At 41.7% G+C, this 15400-nt stretch overlaps 1 protein-coding gene across 3 annotated transcripts in view; it reads left to right on the forward strand.

The window, feature by feature from the left end:
- lpp (LIM domain containing preferred translocation partner in lipoma) overlaps positions 1-15400 on the forward strand; it is a 411859-nt gene that overhangs the window by 311258 nt on the left and 85201 nt on the right. For all 3 annotated transcript variants that reach the window (XM_084307814.1, XM_084307813.1, XM_084307815.1), the window contains one exon: positions 651-756. In XM_084307814.1, coding sequence (XP_084163940.1) covers positions 651-756 — 106 coding nt within the window. The remainder of the gene's footprint in view (positions 1-650; positions 757-15400) is intronic.

A 15400-nucleotide genomic window follows, 5' to 3' on the forward strand; every position in this document is an offset into this window, starting at 1 on the left:
CCCTGTTACCATAAAGTCTCTGGTTTGATCCCTCGGCACTGACCAATAATGGTAAGGTTGCTTGTTTTATCCCTGACAAATGCGTGTTTTCCAGCTTTGAGCTGGCAAGTGGCGTGCCGTTGGTAACCCACCATCTCTGCCAAACTGCCCTTGAGCAAGAGACACTGAATCCCCAAAACGCTCCACGGGTGTTGCATTGTGCTTTGACCTCTGTGAAGACATGCATACAAGGGATTATGTGTATCTAGGAGGGATATGCGGAAAGGCACATTTCAATTGGCTTGTGTGAATTGATAGTAAAGTAATCTTCTTCTTCTTCTTCTTCTTCTTCTTCTTCTTCTTCTTCTTCTTCTTCTTCTTCTTCTTCTTCTTCTTCTTCTTCTTCTTCTTCTTCTTCTTCTTCTTCTTCTTCTTCTTCTTCTTCTTCTTCTTCTTCTTCTTCTTCTTCTTCTTCTTCTTCTTCTTCTTCTTCTTCTTCTTCTTCTTCTTCTTCTTCTTCTTCTTCTTCTTCTTCTTCTTCTTCTTCTTCTTCTTCTTCTTCTTCTTCTTCTTCTTCTTCTTCTTCTTCTTCTTCTTCTTCTTCTTCTTCTTCTTCTTCTTCTTCTTCTTCTTCTTCTTCTTCTTCTTCTTCTTCTTCCTCCTCCTCCCAGGGCGCAGCTCCCAGCGGCACCGCTGCCCGTCCTGAGGAGGAGCTGGAGCGTCTCACCAAGAAGATGTTGTTTGACATGGACAACCCCCCATCCGAGGAATACTTTGGTAAGAGCTGAGGAATTCATTAAGACATAGTTTGTCTGGACCACTGCACTCTGAACAGGTGCGTTGGCCACAAATACCTCTTAATAACAATGGGTCTCATTCTCCAAGGACTTACGATAAAAAGGGCTTTCTCTTATGGCCATTTGAGACCTTTTCGGGACGATTTTGGGATTCACCAACCGTCCCAATAAAACATATATAATTAATATTATATTATATTGTCTATATTCATGTCTTGCCCGAAAAGGTCTCAAATGGCCTTAAGAGAATGACTTAGGTCCTCACCGATGTTCTCTTTATACTTCAAAGGGGTAATATTATGGAACGTGAGTTTTTCCTTGTCTTTGTATGGACTAGGGATGCACCGATCCGATATTGATATCGGCCCCGATATGACTAAAATAGGTAGATCGGGTATCTGAGATTAAATTTTTTTTTACCAAGTTACTTGACTTGTGAATTGTGATTTAACTTATATATTTCTCAGTTTCAGCTGCTACATTATTTAATATTGGAATTTTTTTATTCCTATTTGCACTAAACGTTTACAAAGAATTTTGATTCCTGTTTTGTTCAAGTTGCTGGTGCACGATTATTCATTATTTTAATGATAAATAACAATTCAGTACATATATGTGTTAATTTTGTTTCACTAAGTTAGGAAAGTAATGTTTTTTTAGTCAAGCCTGATGTTGCCTTGCACAAAAGAATGATCCCAGTCTCTTCCACACAGTGAGGCATACAGTTTATTAATTGAACAATGGGTATCGGATCGGTACTCGGTATCGGCCGATACCTAGCCCCTTTCGTGACTGTGATGCACGCCAACAAGGTTTGGCTGAGTGAATCCACAGTCTTCAATAGGAAACCAACCTAGATTTACCATGAAGAACTGGTCCTACCCGAACCGTTCATTATACAAGTATCACAGAGACATTTCAAAGGTACTCACAGTTGCACGAGGGTCTTGGACAGAGAAACGTAATGGTTTGAATGCTCTGCGTTGCTAATAATTTTTATAAACTGCTCAAAACGGCATTATTTCCGCCGTTGGGTGATCACAGCTAGCGCATGCGCACCATCCCTTATCTCTGTCCGAAATCCTTGTGCAACTGTGAGTACCTTTGTAATTTCTCTGTGATTCTTGTATAACGAACGGTTCGGCCAGAACCAGTCCTTCATGGTAAATCTAGGTTGGTTTCCTATTGAGGAGCAAGTGACTGTGGATTCACTCAGTGCATCACAGTCATGAAAGGGGCTAATGACAATGTGGAGCAAATAAATGAAAATGGGGGACCCTGATGTAAACAAGACAAACGTCTTTCTCTGGTCTGCATCCCCTTAACAATTGTATGTATTGAGCCGTACTGTATTGTACCCATTCTGCAATCTGTTAAATAACGTTTTCATTCATTCATTCATTCATTCATTCATTCATGGAACTGTTACACTGAGCTTGCACTGAATTTGTTGAGAAACCTGCTTCTGCAGCAGTCTGTGTGTGAGCAACCAGTCAGCAGCATTGTGAATTTAGAGATTCACTAAAAGACACATTGAGAGACAGGTTTGTCTGTGGATTAAGAAATGAAGGTTCACAGAAGAAACTGACAGAGAGTGATTTGACACTGGAGAGAGCTGTCAATATCAGTGTAACAATGTTAATGGCATCAAAGGAAGGGCACAGAAAATTACGATAAATCTGGTTTTAAAAGAAACACTGGAAATTACAAAAAGAAGAGACATGTTCATGCTGTTGAACAAGGAGATAGAACAGCTAGTGACTCCTCAGATGAAGAGGAGAGGATAAATCTCCTCCTCTGGTCATTATTTGGGTAGAACACACCTATTTTGAACACCTTCGGCAGACTTTTTTTTTCTTTTTTTTTTAGCCATTTTAATCTAGATTAATCTAGATTAATTCCAGGATTGCAGGTAGATTAATCTAGATTAAAAAAATTAATCTATGCCCAGCTCTAATTATTATACAACCTGGAAATGGACCGAGTATTTCAACATCCCATAATGGAAAACTGTCTACCCCACGCTGATCGCCCAACGGCCCGCAGAGACTGGGGTGAGTTTTAGCGTGTAATAATACCGTGTTCGACACTAACTGCTATGATGAACATTTGACCCACATTAGATGAATGGTAAAACGTTGCCCACGGAATTATAAACGATCCCCCGCCCATCCGGTCAATATCAGATGATACGTAGAAACTTCTAGAAGTACGTCCAATTGAAATTTTTGATCTCGCACAGATTCCTACCAAACTGTATTTCATCATCAATATAATGTATTTGGGGCTATAAATCACGTTCTGGAGAAAGCTGCAGAAAGAGATGAAAACATACTTATACTTTAGATCATATTTTAGTATGAATATGTGAATGAAAAAGTTTAACGTTGCTACACCATGAACAATACATATAGGACCTTGAATGGGCCCTAATAATGGCAATCTAGCAATAGAATTAAAAAAGTTATAGCCCTGCAAAGAAGGGGAACTTCTCCATGTTAAATAGAGCTGGCAACGGATGGTATATCATGAATTTAACCTTAGGCAATCAAAGTGTTAACACTTTGGCTGCCGGAAAACGCCTAAACACGTCATTCCCGGCCATGCTCAAGTTGCCGAAGACGCTTTACAGCGTCTTTAATATCAATATTTCAAAAATCTGGGATCGGATTCATATTTCCCCTCCGCTGGCCTGAGATCCACCAGGAGGACCCACTGAGCTCTCTGGCGGTTCAGGAGCGCCATCTGGTGGCCGATCGGCGCAATCGCTTAACAGGAAGTGCTATGGAGATTGTGCTGGTCGGCCGTATTACTTCCGGGCACTAGCTATAGGTTCCGGGACTCGATCTCGACACACTACATAGCGATCGATTGCCAATAACTCGATAAACAACATGATTTGGACGTATATACCATTATACAAGCTGGAGATGGACCGGGTAAATCGACATCCCATAATGGTAAAATGTCTACTTTACGATGATCGCCCAACGGCGCGCGGAGACTGGGGTGAGTTTTAGCGTGTAAAGTTACCGTCTTCGATACTAACTGCTATTATCAACATTTGACCCACATTAGATGATTGGTATAACGCTGCCCACGGAATTATAAACGCCCCCTAGCCCATCCGGTCAACATCAGATGACGTGTAGTAACTTCTAGAAGTACGTCTAGTTGGAATTTTTTATATCGCGCTGATTGCCATAAAACTGTATTGCATCATCAATATAATGTATTTGGGGCTATAGATCACGTTCTGGAGAAAGCTGCAGAAAGAGATGAAAACATACTTATACATTAGACCATACTTTACTATGAATATGTGAATGAAAAAGTTTAATGTTGCTACACAATGAACAATACATATAGGACTTTGAATGGGCCCTAATAATGGCAATGTAGCAATAGAATTTAAAAAGTTATAGCCCTGCAAAGAAGGGGACTTTCTCTATAGACAAATAGAGCCGGCAACCTACGGTTGATAATGAATTTAACCCATGGCAGCCAAAGTGTTAAGGTGATGCAGATCAGAGAAAGACTTTCGTCTTGTTTACATCAGGGTCCCCCTTTTTTTTTTTTTTTTTTAACAAATGTTTTTTATATTCCCTTTTTTACATGAAACAAGACAAACAATACAGTAACAGTAATAATCAACGATAAATCACAGGACAATAACAGAAATAATAATAACAATAATGAGTCCAGTAATTAAATCAGAATGAAAGTAGACTAAAAGACATAAAAATAATAAATACAATACATGGGCTCTTGCTCGCTACTTCATTCAACATCGGAAAATTCCTAATTTATATGCGTTCCTTTATCTTATCCACCGTCAGCTACCTAGACTGCTATGCTGGCTTCATTAACACCTAAAATTCGTGCAGTAGATATCTCTAGATAAATCACATCGAGATAGGTGAGAATCCATACCTTCCGGTACATTTTATCCGGTTCAATCCAGCGTGACGCTATCAACTTTTTAGCAGCCGTAAGACCCGCCAAAATGAGTCTCTTTACATGTACAGAGGTCGATAACTGAGAAACATCATTCAACAACAGTACAGAAGGCAATGTTGGTATGGTCAGAGATAAAAATTCTGATAATTGAGTGGTGATATTTTCCCAGAAAGTCTTAACAGGAGGGCATTCCCAATACATATGCATATATGTACCAATAGCATCGTTTGAACACAAGGAGCATCGAGAGTCAGGTCTGAGACCCATTAGGTACAATCGTCTAGGCGTCAGGTAAGTTCTATGAACAAAGTTAAGATGAATCTGTTGGTGATCTGGGTTGCGTGATGATAGCCGAACATTTTCCCAGACTGCGTCCCAATCAAAATCTACTTCCAGGTTTGGGATATCCTTCCTCCAAACCGAGTCTAGGGGAAGGACCTTATATGAGGACATAAGTAAGTGGCGAGAAAAGTCAGAGACGAAGCCTCTCGACGTCTCCTTGTCATAAAATAATTTGTGAAACCTGTGGTGCTCAAGTGGAACATCTAATGGGACTCCGTGAGCCTTCAAAGCTGCTCTTATTTGTAAATAGAAGAAAAAAGTGCAACTGGTGAGGTCAAATTTGTTGGATATATCTCAAACTGCGGAGACCATAGTCATCGAAGATATCCCCCAATGTGTGTATGCCTTTCTTTTCCCAATCAGGGTATCTGATAGGTTGTTGTTCAATAAGGAGTAAATTGTTATTAAATAGGGGGGAATGCCTGTGCCATTTATGGTGGTTAGTACACGTTTTCTGTGTGTCACGCCATATCCGGATCACATGTGTAATTAGAGGGCCAAATGTTAAGTTGCATTGCTTAATTGATATGTTGGTGTACACTATATCCCGCAGTCTATGTGGTGCCACTATGTTCTCCTCTAATGGTCTCCAGGATACCGCTGCTTGAGAATCAAACCAGGTGATCAGTGGTCTTAAAGAGAACGCTTTAAAGTAATATTTGAAGTCTGGAAAGGCTAAACCCCCGTCGGTTTTATTTCTCTGTGCAGTGGATCTTTTTAATCGTGGGCGTTTGCTGTTCCAAATAAATTTATATGCAGCAGAGTGTAGTTTTTGCCAGTAACCAGCAGGGGGGGGGGGGTAACGGCAACATGGAGCTGATGAAGTTAATTCTGGGCAAAACATTCATCTTAACTATTGACGCTCGGGCCTGTAATGAGTTTTTTTTATTTTGACCACCTGCTGAAGTCATCTGTGATCCTGTCTAGTGGGGAATATTTCAATTCCAAGACATTTAAAGTGTTCTACCATGGGTATATTTGCTGGGAGGATGGTAGCCTTCGCAGTCACATTGAGTGGAAGGAAGGCCGATTTTGGCCAGTTTATCTTAAATCCTGATAGATTGCCAAAATCATCTATTACTTTGAGAAGATGAGGTAGGGAGGTGGCGGGGTTTTGCATGAACAAGATTACATCATCTGCATATAAGCTGATGTGATGCTGTGTGCCCTTAATTGAGATCGGTGCTATGGACTGGGATCGTCTTATGTACTGTGCTAAATGTTCAAGGGATAGAGCAAATAGCCCGGGACTAAGAGGACAACCCTGTCTAGACGAGCGTGACACAGGGAAGAGTGGAGAGCAGAGTTTACCTGTTAAAATCATGGCCGATGGACCTGTATATAGTACTTTTATCATATGAATGAACCCTTCACCTAACCCCATCCTTCTAAGTACTGCCCATAAATAAGACCATTCCAATCTGTCAAAGGCCTTCATAGCGTCTAAGGATAAGACAGCCGTAGGGGGCGCGGCATCCTTGCTGGCATCTATCACATGCAGTAACCGTCTAATATTATCCGTGATCAGGCGGCCTCTTATGAAGCCTGTCTGATCAGGGTGAACTAGAGATGTCATATGCTTTTGAAGTCGGATGGCTAGTACCTTGGCGTACAGCTTGAGATCGGTTCCAAGGAGGCTTAAGGGTCTATAACTGCCACATTTGGTGGGGTCCTTATCTTTCTTAAGTAGGACAGATATGAGTGCCATATTGACATCCCTGGAAAAGTTTCCCTCTTTGACTGAGTGTAAAATCATATCAAGTAATAGGGGTCCAATTACATCCCAGCATGAGAGGTACAGTTCGGGCGGAATACCGTCCCAGCCAGGGGCCTTACCACTTTGCAAGTCAGAAATAGCCTCCCTAAGTTCCTCTAGTGTAATAGTAATAATCTAACCGTTTAGCGTCTTCCTCTGAGAGTTGTGGTAAGTTAATTTGATCAAGGAATTCCTCCAGCTTATTATGATCGAAGATCACTTCTGACTCGTACAGGTTAGAATAAAACGTACGAAAAGTCTCGTTGATTTTTTTGGGGTTGGTGGTAACCATCCCCTGTTGGTCCTTGATGGCAGGGATATCCGCAAATTGTTCACTGGCCCGTATCTTCATAGCTAGTAGGTGACTACATCAACATTTTAATTTGAAACTCCAGTCGACACCAGTAGTTGCGTTGTAAAGAGGAGAACAACGAAGAGTGAAGCCCTTCCAGTTCTACCAATTTGGAGAGACGTTTCTTGCGGAGATTGGAGGCAAAGATAGTAGTGTTACTCCTGATAAAACCCTTAACCGAGTTCCATAAAATTCTGGGGTCTTGTACCGATCCCGCATTAAACTGCAGGTATTCAATGAGTTTATCTTTAAATTGCAGGTTGAATTCATTGTTCTTCAGCAGTGTCGAGTTAAAGCGCCATCTTGGGGCTCGGGATGTCATTCTACTGAGCGAACCCTTTAGAAGTAAATACTTGTGGTCTGACAATGCAATGGGCCCCAATTCAATGTAAACGCTATCAAATAGTCTAGGGGATGCAAAAACATAATCTATTCTAGAAAAGGTTTTGTGTTTTGCTGAGAAAAAGGAGAAATCTCGCGCTGTTGGATTGAGCGATCGCCACAAATCAATTTATTATAATTTTTTTATTTATTTTTTTTATCTTATGTTGTGGGACTTGTACAGCACTTTGGTAAACTTTGTTGTTTTTAAATGTGCTCTATAAATAAAGTGGATTGGATTAATTAATTAAGTAGCCCCTTTCGTGACTGTGACGCAGCCAACAAGGTTTCACTCGGCTGCGCTGCCTGGGTGCAGTGGGGCTGCTCTCACTGCCAACGACATGACATTACATAATTATGTTGCAACCTTCGTCTATCAAGCAAACAATTATATTATATTTAATTTATCATTTATAATTTATAATTACAAGCACCTATAAAAGCAGATGATTACAATTAAATTAGCCAACTTGGTAACACATTAGTCATAGCAGCATAGGCATAGCCTTATTAATGTTTTGTGTGGTGTCGCCATCGTGTACAACGATACTTAAGTTTTTTAGGTGATTTGACAAAGTTGTTGTAGAGTTGTGATATGCCATTTTCTTCTGGCATATCTGGCATTCGGCTTTTTGGGCATTGTCTTTGCATATTTTAAAGTGTAACCACACGTCTGATGACTTCTTCGTCGACATGTCTGCTGCACATGTCCTTGTTGTTTTCAACACAGATAATCTCCACGTGCTTGTTGTAGAGAGGTGGAGTCGAGGCGCCGCTTAATTTTGTTTAATTGGAATGGATGCGCAAGATTTTTTTAACTTCGATAATTTTTTTTATGTTCGAAGCTTGTGCCATCGAACGAAGCTTTGAAGTATTTAAGACAGCCCTAACTGCTACATCTATACATTTATGACATACCAGATTTACAAATACAGTACTGTTTGTGATACAAGAATAGTCTAAACAATAGAGTATATACATTTGACGAAGAAACTGTACATTGGAGGAGGTTGGTAGGTAGGAGATTGGTAGGTGGGGTGGAGGGGGGGGTATTTCGTATAACACACTCCACGTGACCCCAGAACCTCAATGTAAATAAACCATAATCACCCTACAAAAACAGTACTTTATTTGTAAATCTGGTATGTCATAAATGTATAGATGTAGCAGTACTGTATCTGTATGTCATGTATGTCTGTAAACTTGTGCATAACGGAGTGTAGTTCTATAGCAGAGTCATTTTATATGAAGTTTGTTGTTAGATGGCATGCTTTGTAGCAACCTCCCTCTGCTTCAAAAGGACACTGTTGCACGAAGCAATTTCACTGGATGTCCCGGACACAATGGAAGTATGGATATATTCGTAGCGAATAATTAAAAAAAGATACAGTCAACTGGAATATGTTAGTTGTTTACACAATGTTGGATTATGTAATTGGTTTGTCATGACCCATTGTCAAAACTAATACATCGTGGGATTTATATGAAGTTTGTTGTTAGATGGCATGCTTTGAAGCAACCTCCCTGGACCTACTTTTTCTGCGGATGGTTTTGTGAATAAATCTCCATTATGCTTCAATTACTGTTTATTCTATAGCAATACGGTTGGGTGAATTCAGCCATTGTATAAAAGTATTACACCACTTGAAGTTGTGTGTTATACAAATTAGATCACACCTATGGCTTGAGTGTGCTAACAACCACCCATAGGCGTGATCTAATTCGTATAACACACTCCATCGCGTGATATAATGCTTAATTATAAACTGGTCAACACTGCTCAAAACGGCTCTAGCTGCCTAATGCGCCTGCGCTGTGATCACAGCGCATCCACATCAGGCACCCAATGCCGGAAATAAAGCTTTGTTGACCAGTTTATAAAAAATATTTTAAATGTTTATTAGCAACGCCGAGCTTTCAAACCATTACGTTTCTCTGTCCAAGACCCTCGTGCAACAGGGAGTACCTTTGAAATTTCTCTGTGATACTTGTATAACGAACGGTTCGGGTAGGACCAGTTCTTCATGGTAAATCTAGGTTGGTTTCCTATTGAAGAGCAAGGGACTGTGGATTCACTCGGCCAAACCTTGTTGGTGTGCATCACAGTCACGAAAGGGGCTAGCCGATACCCAAAGCCCAGGTATCGATATCGGGACTGAAAAAGTACTGTATGTACTAAGTCTTCAGATGAACAAGCCGCTCAGAAGTATTGTTCGTTGTGATATCACAAGGGGGAGACCTCATGCTTACCTAATGCACTGCCCAGTTTGTAAACAGATTTCCTTGGGCATCCAGGCAGAGAAGGAAGTAATACAAGGAAAGAAAGAGAAAATAAATATATTAAAATGTGTTTCTTTGCAAAAAAAAATACTTAACAAACATGTCCCAGAGATTCAAGTAAGTTGTATAAAGTTGTTGAAAAGATCCATGTCTTTAATCATTCAGGGAAATTCAATGTTGGCCCTTGTGTCTAGAGGTGAAAGTGGCACTATCCTGATCAGTCTCCACAGCATTCTGTTCCCCCACCAATAATGAAGCTGTTCAGTCAGATTTACAGCATTGTAAATTAATGGAAACATTGTAGTTAATGGACCGTGTGCACACATGGTGGGTTGGTGGCCTCCTTGTAGAACGGCTCTACCAAATATCTGTCTAGATATCAGTAAGGGTGTAACAATCTCAATACAGAATCGAAATTCAAAAATATTTACATTCAATACACTGTCTGCGATTCTCCCTCTCTCATTCTCTACCCTATAGGTCTCTCGTTTCTCTCAGTTTAACTGCTGCCATAGTATGGCTACTGCTATTAGCATAATGTTTCATTTTCATTTCCAATTGTTTATGACTTTATAACAGAATAATCTTTCTGAGCCAAACCAAGCGGTGTAGCATGTTTATATAATCTATAATTAGAGCTCTGATGTACGAATACATTTCAACACATAAAGAATAGAAAATCGAGATTGTGAATAAAAAATCAGAAATTCATATAGAATCTGAAAGCGTGCATATCGTTACACCCCTACATATCGTTTCACCCCTAATGTATCATTACACCCCTACGTAATTGTTTAACCCCTAATGTATCATTACACCCCTATGTAATCGTTTAACCCCTAATGTATCATTACACCCCTACGTAATCGTTACACCCCTAATGTATCGTTACACCCCTACTTAATCGTTTCACCCCTACAGTATGTATCGTTACACCCCTAATGTATCGTTACACCCCTACGTATCGTTACACCCCTGTCCTGTGTAACGATACATATCGTTACACCCCTACGTATCGCTACACCCCTACGTATCGTTTACACCCCTACGTATCATCATTACACCCCTACGTATCAGCGATTTCCCTCTGCGGTTTGGACGCAGAGGAATAGATGCAGGAACACGGCCATTTGAGTGCTTTGAGTGTCTAGAAAAGCACTATATAAATGTAATGATCATTCATTCATTAATTCATTCATTCACGTCGCACTGTGGGAGAGGAGGAGCAAATCACACCTTAATGCACCTTGTACATCGAGAAGCGTTAGTCATCTCTTATAAATGCTAAAATACAAGCCGACATACACTTCTCACCATAGCACTCACAGGTGAAAATAGCCTGAGAGGCTAAAATTAGCCGATGGCTCACACTTAACAGTGTTACGCTGATACCAGCAGAGGCCGCACAGACACAAATGCACGGACGCACTCACATACACACACGTGCATACACACACATGCACATGCCGATGCAATTTACTTTCACATGCTGCGAAACTGGCTCTATACACGGCGACACTGCTAATTTGGTCTTGTCAGAAACCATGGAAATAGAATAATGTATAGAGCAGAATCACCCAAACACGCCGCCGCTCAGAGCAGTGCTACGGGAAATGATATCACAGTACGGGGAATAATGAAACCGCAGGGACCGGCATGACACGGCTTCACTCTATAGAAGACATTAGGCTACTGTGTTACTATTCAGTGAGTTGCCTGCTTGTTTAGCTTATGGTTGGATGCTGTGGATGTCATCATGTTGTGATGAGCCTGCTCTCCCCTCTGTGGTGGACCTGGAGAGGTTAGTCATGCGCATGGTCAAATCCTCTTGGTTGGGCTAAAGCTTTAAGGACTGTTGGAGTTCATTTCATGAGCTAGAGGCACCATAGCTAAATGCAGATTTACCCTCATTGAGCGCCAAACACGAGATATCTCGTTTCTGAGTGCCAACACTTGAGCGCCAAAAACAAGATATCTTGTTTCTGGTTCCTTTTTTTCTATTTTCTTATTCTAAACACTTGCGCGGGCCTTTGTGAGTGTGGCTCGGACCTGCAATGACGATTGAATCCCGACAGGTGGCAGTATGAACTACCATATGAACTGCATGGGCCAGTTCAGTGAGAAAGCTTATAGTGCAAGCTATAACACTGACGAAGGAATATGTAATTCCGAAACGTGTTTGTTTCAGGCTGCCATTAAATTCTTGAACCTGAGAGTGCTGGTCTAGCTTCACTGCTTCTTTTTTATCCAGTTCAGTGAGAGCAATGATTACTAGGGATCACTAGGGCACTCCCAGCAGTGGCAGCAGTGAGCAAACTACAGCAATCTAACATTCGATAATGGCGATCGCCTAGAGCGAACTATTGGATATTATGAAGAAGACTAAACGGATTATATGGATGATGATTATGGATGATAAGGTGCGTTTCCACCAGACTATGTTGGACTCAGCACTTCTGGTAAATCATAAAAATACTATAGTCAAACTGGCCGATGAGGAAACCTATTCGGCTCCGTGGTATAGTCTGGCCCGAGCAGACTATAGAAGAAGAAGACAACGGATGAGGGCCACCTAACTTTATATGTATTGATCCTGTTCTGATTCAAGACACTTGGAGCGAGAGTGGAGTACCTTCTGACAAAGCATTATGTCACTTCCTGCAGATGTAGTAAACAAAACAGCATCACTTCCTGCAGATGTAGTAAACAAAACTGCATCACTTCCTGCAGATGTAGTAAACAAAACAGCATCACTTCCTGCAGATGTACTGTAGTAAACAAAACAGCATCACTTCCTGCAGATGTAGTAAACAAAACTGCATCACTTCCTGCAGATGTAATATATAAAACTGCATCACTTATTGTGTTCACACTGTTTTTCCTTTAGAATTCTGTCTACATTTTGTTTTTGTTCTCAGCTGAAACAGAATTGGAACTGCCAGGACTAAAATAAACTGCACATTTATAATCTATTTCTTTGATTTGATGGGATTCAAAAAGGCATGAATTGCCTCCCTTTTGTATTAGACGTTACATGTTTATTGTTTACCCCCGTGAGCCTGTATCCTCTATTCCCAGAGAGAAAGCCATCCCTCTGCTTTCTCTCTCTCTCTCTCTCTCTCTCTCTCTCTCTCTCTCTCTCTCTCTCTCTCTCTCTCTCTCTCTCTCTCTCTCTCTCCCCTCCCCCCCCCTCTCTCTCCAGCCTTTAATCCCCTTTGCCCCCAGACTTAGTCCCCACAGTTATGCCCATTAGACACCTCACTCAACGCATTCAATGGGACTTTCAAACAGGCTTTGTATCAGACACTCATCACACACACACACACAGCACACCACACCATGATAGCATGTGTAGCGGTATTATAGTTACACAGACGTGTATTTAGCCGTTATTAAGGGATTTTCAGCCTCACATTGGTGTGCGCCAATGTAAAGACCTTAATTGGTTCACATTAGACTATAGGTCAAACGGATCATCCACTGGCTTAGCGGAAATGCAGTCCTATTTCAGAAAGACGGTCCTCAAAGCCGGGCTGACCTTGTTTTTGGGCACTGCACACTGTACATGGTGTATGTGAGGCCTGGCGCTCTCCTGTGTGTCCCGCTGGCCCACGCATGCACTCTCTGGCTGCTGCTGTTCTGTTGCCATAAGACCCAGAGGCCCCGGGGCCCGCAGAACCAGGGCATGGGAGCTGATATAAGTGGGTCATATATGTGAGCCGAGGTAGCCGGGACCAAGTCCGAGACATTGTCCCTGTCTACCCAGCTTGAGTTGTGTCGAGGGAGGTGGGGGGGGGGGGTCATCTTACTGTATGGTTAAACAAGGCAACAGTTGAACTAGTAGAGAGATGGAGAGAGAGGAGAGCAGGAGTGGAAGTTTGAGGCAACTAGAGGGACTTTCTACAGAGAGAGAAAGTTTGACGCAATGCATATACTGATTTACAAATCCACAGAGCCCCCCCCCCCGCCTGCCTCCCCACTGAATAATGTACATCTATAGTGTATAACAATGTTCCCGCTTGTTCCGGGCCGTGATGATCCACCCTGTGTAGCGTGGGCCAGGAGAGAGGCAGCCCCACAGCGTGAGCTCTATAATTACAATGAATCTGATTGTATTTCAAGCCTTTTCTCTCTTTTCTTTCTTTTGGTGGGGTAAAGAGAGAGGGGGGGACGGGGATCAGTTGTCAAAACCCTGAGGCTATTCATTAACTAGATTAATCAAAGTGCGGCTGCGATCTCTGGTCTTGCGACCGGACCGGATCTTTGTCTCGCCTGTAACACGGTTTTTATTGGTGTCTTAATGTCTTTGATGAGCCTCTAATCTGAAACAGCTCTGCTCTGTCCTCATTGGTCCAGGGGGGGTTAATTGAATTAAATTAACATTACAACTCCAGCCCTGTGATGTCGGGGGAGGAGGAGTTTGCACCCAGAGACTTAAACACGGCACTGTGGACAAATTATCCCACTGTCTTTTTATAATTTTTTTTATACAGTAGCTTTGGTGTATTTTATAATATACACCACTAAGTACATTGGCCAGCACTTTGATGGAACTCTCCGTGGGGGAAATAGGCACATGGAATCAAAGACCTTCTCGAACACAAAAGCCACTCAACATGTAAAAACCTGAAAATGATACATTGTAAGAGAGAGAGAGAGAGAGAGAGGGGCTTTTCTTGAAAGAAATCCAGTTTGCAACGGCGAGAAATTCCACCCTGTGATTGAAGCTTCTTTGAAAAGCAACTGATTAGGGCCTTGATTTAGAGTTCCAGATTAGATTGGAGGAATCTGAAAGAGCCTTTTCTCCAAATGTCATCATCCGTCATATTTAATCCACTTAGGGCCGTGCGTAGGTGTACTGTGTTTGTGGAAATCTAATAAGACACAGCAGCCACTCTGCTCGCAGCGTGGAAGCTGCTCGCCGCTTGTGTGCTTCAGAAGGAACTCGCACTGTTTTGTCCTCTCTACGTTTCTCTTTCTGTCGACCAAAAAACCAGGACATTAAGCTGAATAATTGAAAGGACAAGACGCCCTGCATTATTTACAATTAGTGATGATGATACTTGTACTGCGTTCTGCCTCAGAGAATCCTCTTTTCAGATTATTTAATTCAAAAATAGCAGGTTCTGAGAATCGTTCCATGGTGTTGTGTCTGATTTCTAGTTGATCCGCTGTACACCGTTGAGAAAAAACGTAAATATTCAACGGCTGATCAATATTTATACAGGACTATTTTGCAGAGAATTTTTTTGGAACAGTGGCACGAATCAGTTTTATTATTATTTGAGTTATCGTCTTGACGGTAGGGGGAATTCACCGGGGGCTGAAGCAGCGCTGCCGAGCCGTCAGGGAGAACCTCTCCTCCTGGTTCTTATGAGAAGAGCAGGTGAAGGAGGAGAAAAAGAAGCCAGGCTTTGCCCACTTTTTCCTAATAACGTCAGCCAGCGGAGCTCTCATAATACACAAGACACCGGTGCATGAAATGTTGATGAAGAGTTTACAACATGAAGAGTTTACAACATGAAGAGGTTTTTACAAATGGCCACACGACTC

Source organism: Notolepis coatsorum, assembly GCF_963971535.1.
Source record: "Notolepis coatsorum genome assembly, chromosome: 2".
Classification (NCBI taxonomy): Eukaryota; Metazoa; Chordata; class Actinopteri; order Aulopiformes; family Paralepididae; genus Notolepis; species Notolepis coatsorum.